The following is a 19,216-nucleotide window of genomic DNA, read 5'->3' on the forward strand; positions in this document are numbered from 1 at the left end:
CCCGACCGACCCCTCAACACACCTGTAGAGAACACACACACCTGTTAATACATAATTCAACACCAATTAATACATAATTTATCTATGAAGTGTTGCTCATCATGTTTCAGTGTTCATAAAAACCCCTTTGATTTATTTAATCCTTTAATCATTCTGAAACGGCTGATTTTAAAATGAATGATGTATGTAATGTACAATATGACTTCATAATTGTTTCTTACTCATAGACAATAAGACAACAAACTGTGATTTATTCAGATGGTTTTATTAACCAAACTTGCTTATTAATAAACGAACAGAGGGGGAAAAAAAACCATTCCTCTTATTTTATGCGTTTAACAGACAATAGAGGAACATAAGCAATTAGTCACAGAGCCAAATACATGTTTATGAACAAATATGACTCTCATCAGTGTGCTGGAAATCTCCCATAATATACACAAATTAAAATATACATCTTTAAAAAAAAAAAAGTGACGATGAACCGGTTTCCAGGTGAAGTTCTCTGAATCCAGGTTTGATTTAATGTGTTCTGCAGTTTGACGTGAATATGAATACAAACTGGATTATATCAAAGGCTGGACTGGTAGGAATGAGTTCTGTTGCTCAGACTTCAACAGGTTGTCCAGTTTTGGCGGTGACGAGGGCGGAGTCTCCCAGTTCGGTTGCAGGAAGTGGCAGCCCATGCTCCGCCCACCCGTTGCACAGGCCCCGCCCACAGGACCCTGCGCTGACTGGCACTTCCAGTATCTGGCCGTTGGGATGCAGCCAGTGGGCTTCCTCTTCCTGTTCTACGGTTGTCGGGGTGTGAGGTGTAGCGTCCTTTTCACCTGCTGGACAGAAAAACAACACTGACTAGTGAGCGAGTTAGAACTAACAGCTGATTTATACCGTGGCTAACTAGATTTCCCCAAGAGAAGTCCTCACTATTACAATACTTAAGTGTTGTGGGTGGTTGCTGGGGTGTTGCTATGCAGCTCTAAAGTGTACCAAGTGGTTTTCGGGGTGTGTTGTCATGTGTTCCGAGTGTTTTTAATGCGTGTTGCTATGCAGTTGTTAAGGTGTTCTAGTGTTACAGGTTCCATCACTATCAGCACTAGTAGTAGCTTTGGGTGACTAAGTACTAAAAGTGGATATTTGTCATCTCTCAGTGTTATTTCTCAGAGGGATAAAGGTTTGCATAACACTCAGACAGGTCTGGCTTCACTGGTTTAAAACTGTTGTGTTCTTATGAATCATGGTGCATTATGATTCAGAAAACACAACATATTTCACACCTGATCTCACTGATGACGGTGTGCTCTGATCATACAGGCGTTTATTAAAAAGCCAGAAGCTGGGTTAAGGAATTGACAAAAGACAAGGTTTTGAGGCCTAACTTTCTATAAATGCATCTCTCATATATTCCCATTCCTATTTAAAAAAAATGTACAAAAAAATTATTTTCAAGAGGTATCAAGAAGCACTGTAGTGAAAGTAGTTTGTTTATGTTGTTTTTCTTTGTTTGTTTGCTCTGTCATTTTTATTTTTTATGTTTTGCTGCTTGTAGCCTATATATCTGTATAGAACAACATGATAATAATAATATAAAATTGTAAATGTATGACTGTAAGAATTTAAGGGGTAGGAATATACAAGTTTTACTTCTTCCTATTCGCACATAGAAGTATGTCAACAGCAAAGAATTATACATATATATTTTTGGGGCTCATTTGTTTTGATTTTTTCTACGTTTTTTAAATATGGCTTTATTTTATATACTTTCTTTTTATGCTCGAAATAAAGATTTCAAATTCAAATTCTCATGCGCAAGAGGAGCGTGTTAAAACGGTTTCGAATGAACGCAGGAATGTAAGGCTTGACATGATGGAGCGACACATAACTGAGAATATGAGTGATCTGACAGGAACTGCATCTGAGGTGAGGTCGAGACTAAGACAAAGGTTAATCTACAGTTGTGAGTCCCTCATATTCGCCATTATAATCACATATACACACTGAACTCCCGCTCGAGTCTAAAAAGGGGTTAAATTTAGCTCACGAGTGCCGTTGGGTTCTTCCGCTGGTTTAAGAGCTGCGTTCTGCGTCCTGAGGTAAAGGATGCAAGCGTGTGTGTGTATAAGAGATGAAGACGTGAGATGGGACAGTCCCCAAAGACCCCTCACCACCCTCCTGACCCCACGAGAGGAACAGAAACTAACTGGAGTGTGTGCGTGAGGTTTCGTTGGGTAGAAACTCCTTTATTGGAGCTCTTGGGCCGTTCACACAACACGCTTTTGCATTTCAAACACGCTTTTTGCTTGTCCTTTGTTTTTATCAACGCATGACAAAACGGCGCTATACTACGCACATGGCACCCGTTATCATAATATAACACGCGCTGTGAGGGCTAAGTTTAGGTGTGGGGTAGGGTCTGCGTGTCATATTCACGCTAAAGGATTTATGATGTCTTGGGTTCGCGTGTTATATTAACGATAAAGGGTGCCATGTGCGTAGTATAGCGCCGTTTTGTCATATAGCGTTTTATGTGACGCTAAAGGATGAGAACGGGCTGGTTTTTATACATTTCTTTTTATTTGAACCTCTTTTAAAGGACAACGTACTCCGGCGCAAAACAAACCTTCGGTACCTAGTCAACCGTTCTCTGAGATTTATTTGCATGATAATCGAATGTAAGGGGTTCTAAAAACTGTTTAGCGTATAACGCTAGTAGCTATAAGGCAAAGAGGAATGAAAAATAAAGATCGCTAGTTAATACCACTAACAAGGCTCAAAATAGCCCCACACTAACACAGTAACATAATGAGGTTCCCTACATAAAAACCGAAGCATTGAGAACTTTGTAAATGTATAGACAGTTTAATAAGTAGATACTTTATAAAGACAGTCCATTTTGTATAGCTACAGTCAGGAGCCATCTTTGGAAAACAGTCTCGACAAGTCGAACCACAAAGTCAGTGCTAAGTGAAGTATGAAGTTCAGCGAACTTCTGAATTGTATAAAGGGTGTTTGTGGTTTGATTGGTCGAGACTGGTACCTTGAGAAGGTTAAAGATGTCCATAGCGTGTTTACATAGAAAAATGTAATGAAATGGAATGGAAAAAGCTAACTTGAAGTTGGCTCATAAGTATTTGACTGAATTCAAAAGCAATTTTTACCAATTCAGAATATTCTTTTCAAATCGTAGTTAAATTGTATTAGATTTGAAAACAATACATTTAAAGGATGTTTTATTACTTTCTCTAATTACTTTATTTCACCAAAAGTAATTTGAAAAAGCAACATTAAATATACAGTTGACTTCTCAAGTTGAAGAATCTGCAAAATATTAATAATTGTAAAAAAAGAAAAAAATTGTGTACATGTAAACCTTAATGAAAAACAAGACGGCAAAATAATAATTGAATTTTCATGAAAAAAACCCGTTTAAAAGTTGATTCTTAATATTGTCATTATCTGGAGTTTCTTCATCATCAATGAATGTTTGCACTTTAGGTATTAGTTGTGTACGAATCCGTGATATCATGGAAAAACAGTGTTTAACTATTACAACCATCACGAATCATAACAGTCATTAATCATCCAGGTAACACAGAGCATTAAGAATCAACGGTATGTAAACTTTTAAGCCGGGTCTTTTGTGAAAGTTTTATTATTTTTTTGTCGTCTTGTCTACATCTTTTTCAGTGCGGTCCTAGGCTACATTAAAACATGAATTTTATGATCCCTCTTCTTGTTCACAAACTGGTACTACACAAACAAGCACATTTTTTTTTATAATAATCTGATAGGTTTCGTCTTTAAAAAGAGATTCAGAATTCAGTCTGCGCTCAAGTATTCAAGATTTACAAGTTTAAGCAGAAAATTTCATTTTCAGATCTGTGCTTTAATAGTGAATTAGAGCCCGACCGATAAAGGATTTTGAAGGCCGATACCGATACAAATATTTGATGGTTTTAAAATCCGATATTCCGATATATCGGACGATATTTTTTATTTAATTTCTTTCAGGAACGCACAACAAAACATTAACAGATTTCCCTAACATTAGTTATTTGTAGTTATATACAGTGTTGGGAGTAATGCATTACAAAAGTAATACATTACTGTAACATATTAGTTTTTGCTGTAACGCAGTAGTGTAAGGCATTACTAATCAATTTTCAGTAATATTTTACTCGTTACATGTTCAGTGAGGCTTGTATTACAGTTGTATTACAGTGTATTGTCTGCTTTTACTTCTTAAAGGCAACAGACTGTGTGAAAGTTTTAAAGCAGTCTTTTAGTGCCAGTTCAGAGCGGTCGCGTCTGTAACATTGTTTTTTCCTCATAAATGCGAACACGAAAACTAAAATAAAATGAATATTTTAAGTTCTACGGAGACTGGAGAGCCAACCCTTCCTCATCCGATTTGCGCAGTGTAGCTAATTAACAGAATTACAAAAAATATATATTTGCCTCCTATTTTTTTTCACGCATGAATGTGTGTCTTTTCCCTAATATTAAAAATAAAACATAGACTGATATTTGTCTAATGTCTGGAGTCCTTTAAGGAAGTAGCCTATATACGTTTCAATACATGTATTTTCTGAGAATTTTTATTTCAAGTTTTGACTGCAAATGTCATGTCCATAATGCTGGACTTCCCCAATTTTCAATAATTTATCCTCAACTAGTTTTGTGGTTAACTTCAAATGTTAACTTCAAATAATACTAATAGCCTAATTTAAAGATAAGGCAGCATTGGATCTGGACGGTAAGGAGAATAATGCTGGAGTTGGAAGAGGTGTGTCGCGATTCTGTAGGTTCGTGGATCTGAGTCGTGTGGCGAATGGCGATTTCGGTTTCATATTGCATATCGTTACAGCCCAAAAGTTAAGTTCTACTTAGTTATTTTGGTGAAAGTAACTCAAAAGTAATACATGAGTAATGTAACGCATTACAAATCTGAGACAGTAATATTGTACGGTAATGAATTACTTTTAAATAACAGTAACAAGTAATACCTAATGTATTACAGTTTGGAAGTAACTTGCACAACACTGGTTGCCAACAGGGACGGTGTAGAGTGCCCTCTGGTGGACAAACTATACAACTCCAACATGACATGGTTGAAGCGTGTGTCGTCCGTTTTTATTTTATTTTTGAAATATTCATTTATCGGCCAATATAACTGCCGATACCGATAGTTTGGGAAATGCCTGATATCGGCCGATAATATCGGCCTGGCTCTATATATCGGTCTCTATAGTGAATAAATGGATTATAACACTGATCAGCGTAATGGTGACTTCAAATGAAAAACAGAGTTAATTCACCTTTGTGAATTCTCAGTAAAAAACTTTTGTAGACGTTGTGGAGTTGTTTAACCCTCCTCTGCTGAGATCTTCAGATATTTAATGTCTTCTTTTATCATCAGTTGATTTCATCTACGACTGTGTTCAATTCAGCTGTTATTTCTCTTTGAATTTGGATGGATTCTGATTCGCCGTCAGTGTTTTTATCGTTCATCAGCAGGAGAAGTCAGATATAGTTGTTGTGAATGGGACTTTAGTACCTGTGTTCTGTGAGGTCTTGAGGTGACGTTTGTAGATGATGAACCAGAGCAGCAGCAGCAGAACCGAGCCACTGGCGAGCAGCCCGACACATATCCACACGACGGGGCTGATGGCGAGCCAGGACTGATGCTGACCTGGACCTCTGGTGCTCAACACGGGCGGAGGAAGCGCTACACACACACACACACACACACACACACACACACACACACACACACACACACACACCTCAACATACTTGAGCAGCCAAGAAGATTATACCGCAGCAGATTTACTCACCCGACGGCGTCAGTCCCAGAGATTCGTGAGAAATGCATTGTCTGAGCAGAGAATCCCAGCCCAAACCAGAAGCACACAATCTCTTCTCCATCACCGCTGATATAAAACTGAGGAGAACAGAGAGATCATGAGAGCTGAAGGAAAGCGCAGCGACGTTTCACTTCTTCATTTGAGACGTCGGAGAGAATGAATCACTGATCGAGTCTCTAGAGACAAAAACACCAGCAGAAGAGAGACGGAGAGAAACGAGAGGAAACTCAACTTTATTTTTAAACAGCATGTTGTTTTCTGCAGTTCTTCAGAACATAGCCTACTAAACAAAAAAAAATATTATATAAACTGTGGCTCCAAAAAGTGTCAAAATCTGTTCATTTGTTAATGTCTGGATTTGATTAGTCAGATCGAGTGTCTTTATTTGCAGGAGCCTCAAAATGACTGTAGGAGATTAAAAAGTCTTAATTATCAGGTGAAATGACAATTAAATAGTCCTAATATGAGATTATATCTTTTAAAAATAGGAAGGAAATCAAGAAACTTGACAATTTAAATCTTTAAGAATCAATGAAATTAATATACCCTTTAAGAAGTCATGGAAATCAAAATCTTTAAAAATCATTGAAAATTTAAAGTCATGGAAGTTTCTAAAATGAAAGCAAATTGTTTCTCTGAAGTATTTTATCGGGTACAAATTGACATTTTTTAATAAAGAAAAAAAAAAAAACTTAACCATGAATGACTGTTAAAGCTACAGGTCATAAAGAGTCTAAATCCTGAAAAAATACAGAAATATAAATAATTTTCAAATAAAACGTTGGAAAATGAGCAGCTTCATTATTATAGCAGAAATATCATCTGGGACAGTCAGAAATGTGTAGAATTAATAAAACAGAAATGTAACCTCTACAAGCAGCAAAGACTGCAAATGTGTGTTTGTGTGTGACATGATCTGCCAAACCTTCACTGCTCTCTCATTGTTGCTTTCAAATTCTGAAAAACAAAAACACTCAACACTGAGAAATGAGGTTTGTGTTTATTCATTGATTGAATCAAAGACAAAAGCACAGATCAGATTACAAACATCCAGATATGAGGAGATCAGTCACACGGTAATACTAACAGACACGAGTTCCCTGAGAGAAAACATCTTCACACCGGCAAACACGTCAACAAGACATTAGAATTGCTCACACACACTTTGTTTTTCTGCTCGTGTTGTTCGTCAGGACTCAAAACAAACCTTCCTCACTATAAACATGTCATTAAAGACACATTTCTGACATGAGAAAGCAGTCATGCTTCACTAAAGTCATATTTATGACAAAAATAGTCAAAATTAACGTCAAAACTGACAAAAAAGTCAAATTTATTGCATACTAAGTAACGCGACAAGTCAAAAGAAAAACAACCATACTTCGGTAAATTTATGACACAAATAGGCGAAAAACGACGCCTCATATTGTTGAAATTATGACATGGTTGACTTACAAGCTGAATAATTTGTCATAATTATAACTATTTACGCCATCCTTTTGACTCATAAATATGACTGTCATAATTTTGACTTTTCATCTCTTTAATATGATTTAGTGTCATAATTTCAATTTAATCCCTAATCATGTCTGTCATAATTTAGATTTATCATCTCAAAAATATACTTTTTAATCTCATAACGATAATTATCATACTGTTGACTTTTCATGAATTTTGACTTTTCTTGTGATAACTATTCTTCAGTAAATCTTAATTATGATAAGTCGTTGTTGACTCACAAACTCATTAATCTGTCATTAGTATGCCTATTTATGCAAATTAATATCATTTTGACTCATAAATATGACTTAGTATGTCAATTTTGACTTTTCATCTCATGAATATTTCTCATAATTTTGATTTTTTTGTGATAACTATGATTAACCAAAGCTTAAATGGGCTTCCATAGTCATAAACACACAGTGTGCACTAATCATCGCGATTAACTTCTTCAATCCATCAATCAAAAGAGGCGTAAAGTCGTGGACTGATTGTCAAAAGAGGGCGGAGGAGTTTAGCGTTCAGAATAACAGCTGATTGGACAGATTGGTGTTAGCAACAGTGAACTCCCATGATCCTCAGGGGCGGAAGAGCTGCGGCTGCATGCTGACGAAGCTGAAGTTGTAGCTGAGAGGAAGACCCTGGTGTGTCGTGCTGTTGAAGGTGTCCCAGGAGAAGACGGGGAGTCCTCCTTCAGTGGTGGGACCGTTCAGCGCCTCCGCCACGAACCCCCGAGCCATGAGCAGATCCGTCACCTGACCAAAGGACAACAGAGAGTCAAGGGCAGAGAACGCAGGAGGTGATTGGCTGAGAGAGTGGGTCAGCTGACCAGAGAAGAAGAGATCTCAATCTGATTGGCTGACAGAGTGGGTCAGCTGATCAGAGAGGCAGGGAACGCATGAGCTGATTGGCTGATAGAGTGGGTCAGCTGATCAGAGAACAAGATAACCCAATCTGATTGGCTGATAGAATGTGTAGGCTGACCAGAGAACTCAATCTGATTGGGTGAAGCAGAGAACTCAATCTGATACACTGATGAGAGTGGGTCAGCTGACCTTGGTGTCGTAACATCCTCCAGGACTGGCATGATGCTCACGCAGGTCGTTGCGACAGCAGATGGACTTACACGGGTCGCCCTGCGAGTACGGGTCATTCTTATAATCTGAGGACAAAATGACATCATCGGACAGTGATTGACAGGTACTGAGCTCATTGTGCAAACAGGTGTTTCATTATAATTAGGGCTGTGCAAAAGTTAATTGCGATTAATCGCATCCAAAATAAAAGTCTGTGTTTACATATATATTTGTGTGTGCTGTATATAATTATTTTGTATATATAAATACACACACATGCATGTATATGTTTAAGAAAATGTGTTATTCCTATATAAAATATTTATATTTATATAATATAGATTATGTATTTATATATATATACAGAATTTAAGAGCAAATAATTCTTAAATATATGCATGCATGCATAGGTATTTATATATACAAAATAATTATATACAGCACACACAAATATATTATGTAAAACAGACTTTTATTTTGGATGCGATTAATCGCAATTAACTTTTGCACAGCCCTAATTATAATATATGCCTTTTAATGTGTGTTATTTAAATGCTAAACAAATATACTTTTTCTTGCAAATTATTATATTTTGGCATTTATATCGAAACTTAAACCAAACAAATTATATTTTAATTGTATTTTACAATTGTGTTAACAATAAAATACTAAGATTAAAACATATTAGCTTATTTATTTAGATTTTTGTAGATATGACTAGGGTTATTATCAGTATACAAACTAGAGCCCGACCGATAAAGGATTTTGAAGGCCGATACCGATACAAATATTTGTTGGTTTTAAAATCCGATATTCCGATATATATCGGCCGATATATTTTTTATTTTTTTATTTCAGAAACGCGCAACAAAACATTGACAGATTTCCCTAACATTAGTTATTTGTAGTCATTTATGAGTTTTAACTAAAATAATATGATAATGCATTTTAAAAAGAAACTTTAGTCATATTGTCAAAAGTTAAAAAGGACAGTCAGTCAACTACACTGTAACAACGTAACGTAATTATTACTAGCTATTTCCGCATCACTCTCGGTTGATTTAACAGCAGCAAAACTGGACATTATAGTCACAAATTGTGTCACGCTTATTTGAGTCAAGAGAACTGATGGGGATGTTCTTTTAATTGTTATTGTGTATGCTATGTATGTATCGTGACCAACTCACCATGAACACACTTCACCGATGATCTCACTCGCGGAAAACTGATTCTCTCTGCCCAACTCTGGCTGGATCAGCACAGGTTGCAGGATGTGTGGCGCGATATACGAGTGTTACCAAAAGGGACGGTGTAGAGTGCCCTCTGGCCTCAGTTTTTATTTTATTTTTTAAATATTCATTTATCGTCCATTATAACTGCCGATACCGATAGTTTGGAAAATGCCAAATATCTGCCGATAATATCGGCCTGCCGATATATTGGTCTGGCTCTAATACAAACACAAAAACATTACAAATTTTGAAATACTTGAAATAAAATAAATAAAAAATAAAAATTAACAATGAATATATATATATATATATATATATATATATATATATATATATATATATATATATATATATATATATGAAGAGTTCAGATGCAAAAGCCTCTAAGTGCCATTTGAAATTTTCTTCTTTAATGATGATTTTTATCAAACTTGTATATTTAAGTTCAGTGATTTCACTTAAATGGCAATGAAGATTACCTATTAATTGTTATTTAAGTGAAATTACTGAACTTAAATATACAAGCTTGATAAAAATCATCATTAAAGAAGAAAATTTCAAATGGTATTTAGAGGCTTTTGCATCTGAACTCTTCATATATATATATATATATATATATATATATATAACTTACAAGATCAATGCATTTTATTTCACTTGTTGCCAAGGCATTATTTGTAATTTTCATTTAGTTTTTAACTTGTAGCAAAATAACTAAAACTAAAATAAAAATTAATAAAACTATATAAACATATATGTAAAACTACTAAAATGACCACTCACAATCTTAGCAAAATTAACAAAAACTACCATGAAAATAGAGAATACAAAAAAGAAACTAAACGTATTTAAAAAAATTATTTTATTTGAGCTAGTTGCTAAAACATATAAATATATGAAGAGTTCAGATGCAAAAGCCTCTAAATGCCATTTGAAATTTTCTTCTTTAATGATGATTTTTATCAAACTTGTATATTTAAGTTCAATAATTTCACTTAAATAACAATTAATAGGTAATTATCATTGCAATTTAAGTGAAATCACTGAACTTAAATATACAAGTTTGATAAAAATCATCATTAAAGAAGAAAATTTCAAATGGCATTTAGAGGCTTTTGCATCTGAACTCTTCATATATATATATATATATATATATATATAGGGAACACTTAAACAACACTTAAAAAGTAAAAAAGTATTTAATAAGTTTATTTCATTCATTCAGATCTATGATGTGTTATTTTAGTGTTTCCTTTATTTTTTTTAGCAGTGTATATATATATATATATATATATATATATATATATATATAAGTGACATCAGGACTCAAAGTCAGCACTTGGACTTCATGTGGTGTAACCGATTGGTTGTTTGGTGGTTGCTATAGTTACCGTTGTATCTCATGATGTGTTTGAGGGTCATAAGGTCGCTCACTGAAGACTGGTCGCGGCGGAAAATCTTGGCACGAGGGCAAAGGTCATAGGAAAAGTCCTCGCCATAATCCTTCCACATCTGCACGTACCCGCTCAGGTCATAGACCTTACGGTGGAACGGCACGTTGTAGGACGGCCAGTAACCTGCAGGACACACACACACACAAGTTTAATACAACATGTAAATAATTTAATAAACAGAGAGCAATGAAACTGAAGCCTGTGTGAGTCTGACCTCTGCGCAGCGTCTGCGTCTGGTCCGAATACTCCACCAGTCCCGGGATCTGCTCGACCACAGTCAGCGCCCCGTCATCCAGACGGCTGCCCAGGATCACTTTACTGGCGTCCACAACCATGTACTGGTTATTATACGTGCCTGAAGGAGAGATGCAGCACTGGATCAGAGCGCTGATTCACTTTACACCAGTGACAGAGTCCAGACTGAACACTCACTGAAGCCAAAAACATCAGCTGACCAGTAGCTTTATTAGGAACTGCAACATGACACTTGGGTTAAAGAGTTAAACAGTAAAAATGATAACCTGACCATGGGCATAGGTAACAAAGCAGTAAAAAAAAAAAAAAATAAAAAAAAAAAAAAAATATATATATATATATATGATTTATGGAGTAGCAAATAGATATATAGATTTAGTTTTTGGGGTGTACTAGAATGTGTTTTCATGCTTGACTGTTCAAAAATGCATTATTTTTCACGTATTTTACATTACAGCTCCTCTCTTTCCAGTTTGATTGAAAGTCGTTTTCGATGAAGCCACTCGTTCCGAAAGATGAAATGTGCTGTGGTTTGTTAGCTGGATTGGCAGTGCTTCCAGGAAATGTCCTGGCCGTTAATAACTGAGTTCTTCGAGTGTAATCATTAAGGATGGCGTCAATTTCAAACCAATACGAACCCGATTCAGACCATGACAATGTTGACGAACAAGAGCAACATGCAGAACAGATTTCACAGGACGTTTCAGAGTAGAATATTTTTTGTACTTTTCATATACATTATAGATTCGATGTTATCCGCCATTTACTCGTGATATTTGTTGGAAAACTAAGGTAATACAAACAGTAATTGGTTAATTATCTTAAAGAGAAGTGAACCATCTTACAAAAGCTACAGTAAACGAGCTGTTGTCCATAAAACGTGACGTGCACAGATAAACACTGCGGTTATAATGTTCAGGAACAGTGTTTAAAAAAGTTAACCACTCTAAGAACATCAATTTGACATATATGTGTGTGTATAATTATATGTTTCGGACCGGAGTTGTATCTGGAGAAGGTCTGCGCCCACTGCTCTCCGGTCTGCGCCAGTACGTGTGCCAGTCGAACCCTCTGCCAGGAGAACAGACTGGCAGGAGTGATGTAGGAGTACAGCGAGGTGTTGAAGACGTTATTCGTGGTCTGGGTCATCATCAAACCGCTGCCCAGCAGATAGAAATCATCCAGAGACACCAGGAACCCTGAACACACAGACAATGTTTGTGAACATTGTTCACAAACACCACACACTGCTACTACTTTGTAAAAATGGTACATTATAAATAATAAATAAAATATAAACACTGGAAAGTATAAAACACTGGAAACTATATACATTGCCCACTCTACTTTTTGCCTTCTCCAACAAACAAAGTCAATAAATTGTTGAACCAATGAAAAAAATAGACCAAAGTGGACCAAAATGAACAAGTGGACCAAATGGACCAATGAATAAATGAACAATTGGACCAACGGACAAATGAACAAGTGGACCAAATGGACAAATGAAAAAGTGGACCAAATGGACAAATGAACAAGTGGACCAAATGAAAAAGTGGACCAAATGGACAAATGAACAAGTGGACCAAATGAACAAATGGACCAATGAACAAATGAACAAGTGGACCAAATAGACCAATGGACCAAATGAACAAGTGGACCAATTGGACAAATGAAAAAGTGGACCAAAGGACAAATGAACAAGTGGACCAAATGAACAAATGGACCAAATGGACCAATGAACAAATGAACAAGTGGACCAAATAGACCAATGGACCAAATGAACAAGTGGACCAAATAGACCAATGGACCAAATGGACCAATGAACAAATGAACAAGTGGACCAAATGAACAAGTGGATAAATGAAAAAGTGGACCAAATAGACCAATGGACAAATGAATAAGTGGACCAAATGGACCAATGGACAAATGGACCAATGAACAAGTGGACCAAATTGACAAATAAACAAGTGGACCAAATGGACAAATGAAAAAGTGGACCAACTTGGACCAATGGACGAATGAACAAGTGGACCAAATGGACCAATGAACAAGTTAACCAAATAGACCAATGGACGAATGAACAAGTGGACCAAATGGACCAATGGACGAATGAACAAGTGGACCAAATGGACCAATGGACAAATGTGACCCTGAACCCACAAAACCAGTCACAAGGGTAAATTTTTTGAAACTGAGATTTATGCATCATCTGAAAGCTAAAGGTAAATAAATAAATATCTTTCCATTGATGTATGGTTTGTTAGGATACAACTATTTGAAAATCTGGAATCTGAGGGTGCAAAACATTTTTAAACATTAAGACAAATCGCCAACGGACCAATGGACCAATGAACCAAATGGACCAATAAACTAATGATCGAGTTAATGATCAAATGAGCCAATGATCAAATGAACCGATGACCAAATGAGACGATGATCAGATGAGCCAATGACCAAATGATCAGATGAGCAGTCTATACCAGGGTAGCTGCTGAAGGACAGTTTCCCAGTGGCTGTGTGTGGTTCGCTCAGCTTGAAGTCCCAGTGTTTGTAGATGCGCATGGTGGCGGCGTACGTGTACCAGCTGGAGTGAGCGAACAACAGGTTCTCGTAGCCGGGCAGCATCTGAAACACACACACACACACACGGCGAGTGTGAAAAAAACATCACATCAGCCAGCTTCCGATGTCCTTTCTGACCTCCACTGACGTCACCTTTATGAGCGCGGAGCAGTGGCCCATCGGAGGAGCTTTATACTGACTCACGAGGGGCGCTTCGCCGGGCACCAGCGCCGGGATCAGGTCCAGCAGATCCCCCACCGCATTCAGGAACTGGATGGAGAACTGGGACAGAGGCTACAGAGAGAGACACACACATGTAAATGTCTCTGATAGAAGAGAGAACCAGCAAAACATTAGAAACAAGCAATGACTAGCAGTAATAAACCTTCAGATGAATATAACTCTTTTATTTATATTTAAAATGAAATTGTTTTCATTTTTAAGTAATAGAAAAATATACAAGAAACAAGCTTTAATAAAACAAAAGTAAAACTATTTTTACATGTTTGCAATTTTCTAAAGTAAGAAAAGGGAAAATACAGGAAATGTAGCAAATAAAACAAATAAAAACTTTAGATGTTTGTGTCATTTTCTAAAGAAATAAGAAAAAAAAACAGAAAATAGAGCTTAAAACACAAACAGGTAAAACGCTTTTATTTTTGAGTTAAGCTATTTCCTGTAGTTTTCTTATTTCTTTAGAAAATGACAAACATCTAAAAAGTTTATTTAAGTCATGCAGGTAATAAATTGGGGAAATAGCACACAAAATTAAAAATATTTTAAATGTTTGTCAATTAAGTGAGAAATAGGAAAAAAATACATTTCAAGCACTGACTAGTACTAATAAAACTTCAGTTAAATAAATCTGTTTTATTTTTATGTAAATTGAAATGTTTGCCATGTTTAAGTAATAGAAAAAAACAGGAAACAGAGGTTTAATAAAACAAAAATAAAAGTTGTTTAGATGTTTGTCATTTTCTGAAGTAAGAAATCAGAAAAATACAGGAAATAGAGCTAAGACACAAAAATAAAAACTTTAGATGTTTGAACTATATGCAACTAAGAAAATAGAAAAAAAAATACAGGAAATGGAACTTAAAACACAAAAATAAAGTTAGTTCAGGAAAAAAAACATGAAAGAGATTTAATTAAAAAAAACTTTAGATGTTTGTCATTTAAGTGAGAAATGAACATCTAAAAAGTCTAATCTAATCTAAAAAATAAATAAACATCTAAAAACAAAAAAGTTCTGATTTGTTTTAAGCACTAGTTTATGTATTTTTCCAATTTGTTACTTGGAAAAATGACAAACATCTAAAGTTTGTTGTTTTATTAAAACTCTTTCCCGTTTTTTTCCCTTCATTTTCTAACTTTAATTATTTTTGTGTTTTTTCAAATGTACTACTATTCTTGCTTACTATTATTTTTTCCATCTCTTACTTACAAAAACAATGATGAAAAGTAATTTTAAAGAGATGGAAAAAAGAGAGGAAACGAAACTAAAACTAAAAGCTGTTATCTTCCGAGTCCCGTGTGAGAGGGTCAGCTGGTCTCTCACCTTCCTGCCCTGTTGTTTGGCCCAGTCAGTCACTCCGGCCTGCAGCCCGTCCAGCTGTGCCAGAATCAGGCCTGTGTGGATCCACAGAGGATCAGTGGTGTTACGGGTCACCTGACGCCGAGTCCACTCGTCCTGCTTGCTGCAACACAACAGACAGAGTCAACACACATCCCGTACGGAGAACACACAGGCAGAAACACACAGGGCAGAGCGGCACTCACGCCATGAAGCGCTTCACGGCCACCAGGGTTTTGGGATTCTGGATCAGCTGAGGGTACATGTTGGTGTAATGATCCAAGATCTGCCTAAAACACAACAGTGTCATTCCCATTAATCTCACTAAAACTACAAGTACTATATTTTAGCTAAAATAAACACACACACACACACACACACACACAAAAAAAAAAATCAATATTCATATTTTCAATTAAAACATACTGTGAAAGAAGTCTTGTTGGGAACACTAGTATATTACTGTATATAGTTATAATATTAAAATGTCAATTTACTTATTTTATGTCAAAATGTCAATTTAGTCATTTTAGTAGTCTAGTGTGCGGTCATTTTTTCATGATTTTTCTAAAATGTCCATAGAGTTTGTATTTGTTTTATTTATTTATTTTTTGTCAGTTTTTTGTTTTGGGTTTAATTATATTAAGCTTTAATTAATTTATTTTCAAGTTACACTTTATTTATTTAGAAATTTTAGTGCTTCCAGAAAAAAAAAGTACTTGTTTAAAGTTTTCTGCAAATGTTTGATTGAGTTTATTGTTATAATTATTATTATTTTGAATTAGCTGTATTATATTTGAAAATGTTAATTTTAGTTTAATTTGTAGTAATTTTGTTATGCATTTTAGTAATATATATATATATATATATATATATATATATATATATATATATATATATATATATATATATATATACAATTTATTTATTTTTTTATTCTTAACTTTTATTCAGTTATTATGCATGACAACACTTTTGGCATGGCAACTAATTTTCCTTTAAAAGTTTTTCCTATTTCATTTTTAGATTTTATATAAGCAGTATTTTAACGAACAAACCTTTTTAGTTAATGATAATGGCTGAGAAACCCGTTAACGAACTATAGGTAAGTGCTGACTTAAACATGAACCCAAATCTAACTCTAAAAAGTTTCAATCAGTTACTTAAATACAATCATTTCTACTCATTTCAAAACAGTTTGCCATTCACCCAAGAGCTCATTTACATATAAAGTCACATATTTACACATACTGGCTTAATGTTATTGGAGCAGAAACTGTTTGTTTTAATAATAGTAGTCAGAGAGAGGGTGAAAATGATTATGAAAAACTTAAATTATGACTTTTTTTAGTGAAAGAAACATAAGTGCACTTCAGAGAAACAGCTGCAACTAATGCGGTTTTTGTTTTTAAATTAGGAAGCGATTTGCTTCGACTCATCTAAACGAAGCAGGAAGTTTTAGGCGGTTTAGTCTAGTTTTAGCTTTTTATTTTATTTCTAAGTTGTCATGTTCGTTATTGTTGCTGCTCCATGATGAATGGGGACCTTGAGTGTTTTGACAGGCGCCTTAAATAAAATGCATTATTATTATTATGAAGCTTGAAGTGTTTCAGACACGTACGGCGCGGTGAGGAAACCCTCCAGGTATCCGGCCGTGAACATGGTGACGGTGTCGGGCTCCGGCGTCTGCCCGTATCCGGCCCGGATCTCCAGCACACCCCATCCCGTCGACCACAGCGTGTCGTTATAGTAGCCGTAAGCGTCGCCCTGCGGGTCTAGAATGCCTTGCTTCAGCACAACAGCCTTATGGGTCGAATCCCAGTACGCCGTGGCCTTCAGCAGCTCTGCATCACACACACACACACAACAGTATAACGTTAATATGAGTGAAATAACAACACAACATTTATTTCCATCAAGAGGTGCATCAGTTTTTGGTTAAGATGTTGTATTGTGAATGCAAGAGTCCAGCACTCTGTAAAGTCTCCTCCAGCACATCCCAAAGACTTTCAGTGAGTTTAAGCTCTGGACTTCATGTGTGATTCTTCTCACAACTACTTACAACCATTATTTCTCAAGAGAAGGATAAATTGTGACTTTGTCATGCTGGAATATGGCCATGATGGGAGTGTATATATGCCATCATACACATACTTATATACATAGCAACAAAATACGGTTCTGATTCTTCATGATTCTCAGTCACGTGGGCGTCTACTACTTCCTTAAAAACAGTTTATGCCGTTTTTAACCATAAGGAGGAACTTTATTTCAGGATATGAGATGAACAATTAGATGAGACACCCTATTAACTAAGAATATAAATCTATATTCAATGAGTGAATATAAAATAATAAAACACTCAAAAAATGTTTCAGTCTGACTTTATTAAGTTCCAATAATTAGGGATAATTTGCCTAAAACATTTTATTTTTTATTTATTTTTTATTCTGTAGATAGGTGGGTATCAATCTTAAATATAAATTGTACGTTCTACACCAGAAAACCATTTTTAAAGTTATAAATTCAAAGACAGAAATGTATTTATTTATTTTGTTAGATATCTTTGTAAAGCTTATATTGTTAGCTTAATTTGATACACGCAGACATTTGCAAACTTAACCACTAAGTTAAGCTTTTGTTTCTCATATTCTCTCAAGCCCAGGTTAATGCAATGGTACGTTTTAAGTAACCATAAAGTAACAGGAGAAATATATCTCAGATTTCAGATTGAGTTTTATAAGATCATGTGATTCTCCAGTGTGTTCATGATCAGTGTAACAGACAAACCTGCAGTTTCAGCCAATTCCTCTTTAACTCACTTAAAACACACTTGACTTGAACTCTTATGAGCGAAACAAAAGCACGTGTGTTTTAAAGAGATTTACATAACGTTAGTCGCATATATAAACACATGGTCATATATAATATAAAACACAATGTCGTGGAACACGATCTTTATGGAAGTCAAGGTTAAATATGAGAGTTACTTACTGTCGCTTCTCGCTGTTGCTGCAAAACAAGCGAGAATTAAAACACAAATGCTGTTTGTGTCCATGTTCAGTCAGTCGCAGCCCAGAAACTGAAAATAAAGTGGGAATTGCGTCAGTAAACAGCTTCCCTATGACAAAACAACATTAATAAATCTAAACGCGATAGTCAGACGAGATAATATAAAACTACGTTAAACTAAGAAGCGACTGACACAACGCTGAAGGTCGAAAAAATTAAAATAGGATTCACCCCAGATGGGACTCGAACCCACAATCCCTGGCTTAGGAGGCCAGTGCCTTATCCATTAGGCCACTGGGGCGGATGATACATGCACGAAGGCGGAGACGTTTATAAAGGCGTCCAATCGGACAACAGCCAGGTGTCACGTGCCCTGTGCTGACGGTCGATGCGGAAGCGAAGTCGCTAGTAAAATCGTTAATAATTAATAAAGCATAACTATGGTGTTTAGAGGACTTCATTTCTCGGTATAATAGATTACATGTTATTAAACTAACAATGAGATGTTAAAAAATAAACAGTTTGATGTAACGTTACACTTTTGGTAAGTTGAGATGACGCTAACAGTCTGTAAACATTTTGTTTTTATAATGATTAAACTTAACTTTTAGTTGTGGTTGTTTACAAGTAGAGGTAAAACGGTTGTTATCAGAGATATAGAGGGTTAGATTAGATACTACCTGTT

General features: G+C 35.6%; 2 protein-coding genes and 1 non-coding gene across 6 annotated transcripts; all 3 read right to left on the bottom strand.

Moving 5' to 3' along the window:
- Window positions 1-29: 29 nt before the first annotated feature.
- On the bottom strand, window positions 30-6,722 carry LOC120490202 (uncharacterized). 3 transcript variants are annotated; one of them, XM_039687643.2, is made up of 4 exons: window positions 6,100-6,722; window positions 5,838-5,944; window positions 5,558-5,728; window positions 30-833 (listed from the first exon to the last, which is right to left on the bottom strand). In XM_039687643.2, the coding sequence occupies exons 2-4, from the start codon at window positions 5,926-5,928 to the stop codon at window positions 607-609; spliced, it is 489 nt and encodes a 162-aa protein (XP_039543577.2). In that variant the 5' UTR covers window positions 5,929-5,944; window positions 6,100-6,722; the 3' UTR covers window positions 30-606. The 3 variants fall into 3 exon arrangements, with proteins under 3 accessions (XP_039543577.2, XP_088984268.1, XP_039543575.2); XM_089128142.1 differs by having other exon boundaries at window positions 30-830; window positions 5,838-6,722; XM_039687641.2 differs by having other exon boundaries at window positions 5,838-6,722.
- Window positions 6,723-6,848: 126 nt separating this feature from the next.
- plbd1a (phospholipase B domain containing 1a) lies at window positions 6,849-18,885 on the bottom strand. Of its 2 annotated transcripts, none has more exons than XM_089128136.1 (12): window positions 18,763-18,885; window positions 18,514-18,601; window positions 17,141-17,363; window positions 15,726-15,809; window positions 15,505-15,643; window positions 14,100-14,240; window positions 13,865-14,009; window positions 12,383-12,583; window positions 11,344-11,484; window positions 11,067-11,252; window positions 8,423-8,529; window positions 6,849-8,122 (listed from the first exon to the last, which is right to left on the bottom strand). In XM_089128136.1, the coding sequence occupies exons 2-12, from the start codon at window positions 18,575-18,577 to the stop codon at window positions 7,946-7,948; spliced, it is 1,608 nt and encodes a 535-aa protein (XP_088984262.1). In that variant the 5' UTR covers window positions 18,578-18,601; window positions 18,763-18,885; the 3' UTR covers window positions 6,849-7,945. The 2 variants fall into 2 exon arrangements, with proteins under 2 accessions (XP_088984262.1, XP_088984263.1); XM_089128137.1 differs by having other exon boundaries at window positions 18,725-18,830.
- trnar-ccu (transfer RNA arginine (anticodon CCU)) lies at window positions 18,760-18,832 on the bottom strand. The gene has a single exon. It is a non-coding gene; the product is annotated as a tRNA-Arg (tRNA).
- Window positions 18,886-19,216: the final 331 nt, after the last annotated feature.

This window comes from Pimephales promelas, chromosome 3, assembly GCF_988280905.1.
Source record: "Pimephales promelas chromosome 3, fPimPro1.hap1.1, whole genome shotgun sequence".
NCBI lineage: Eukaryota > Metazoa > Chordata > Actinopteri > Cypriniformes > Leuciscidae > Pimephales > Pimephales promelas.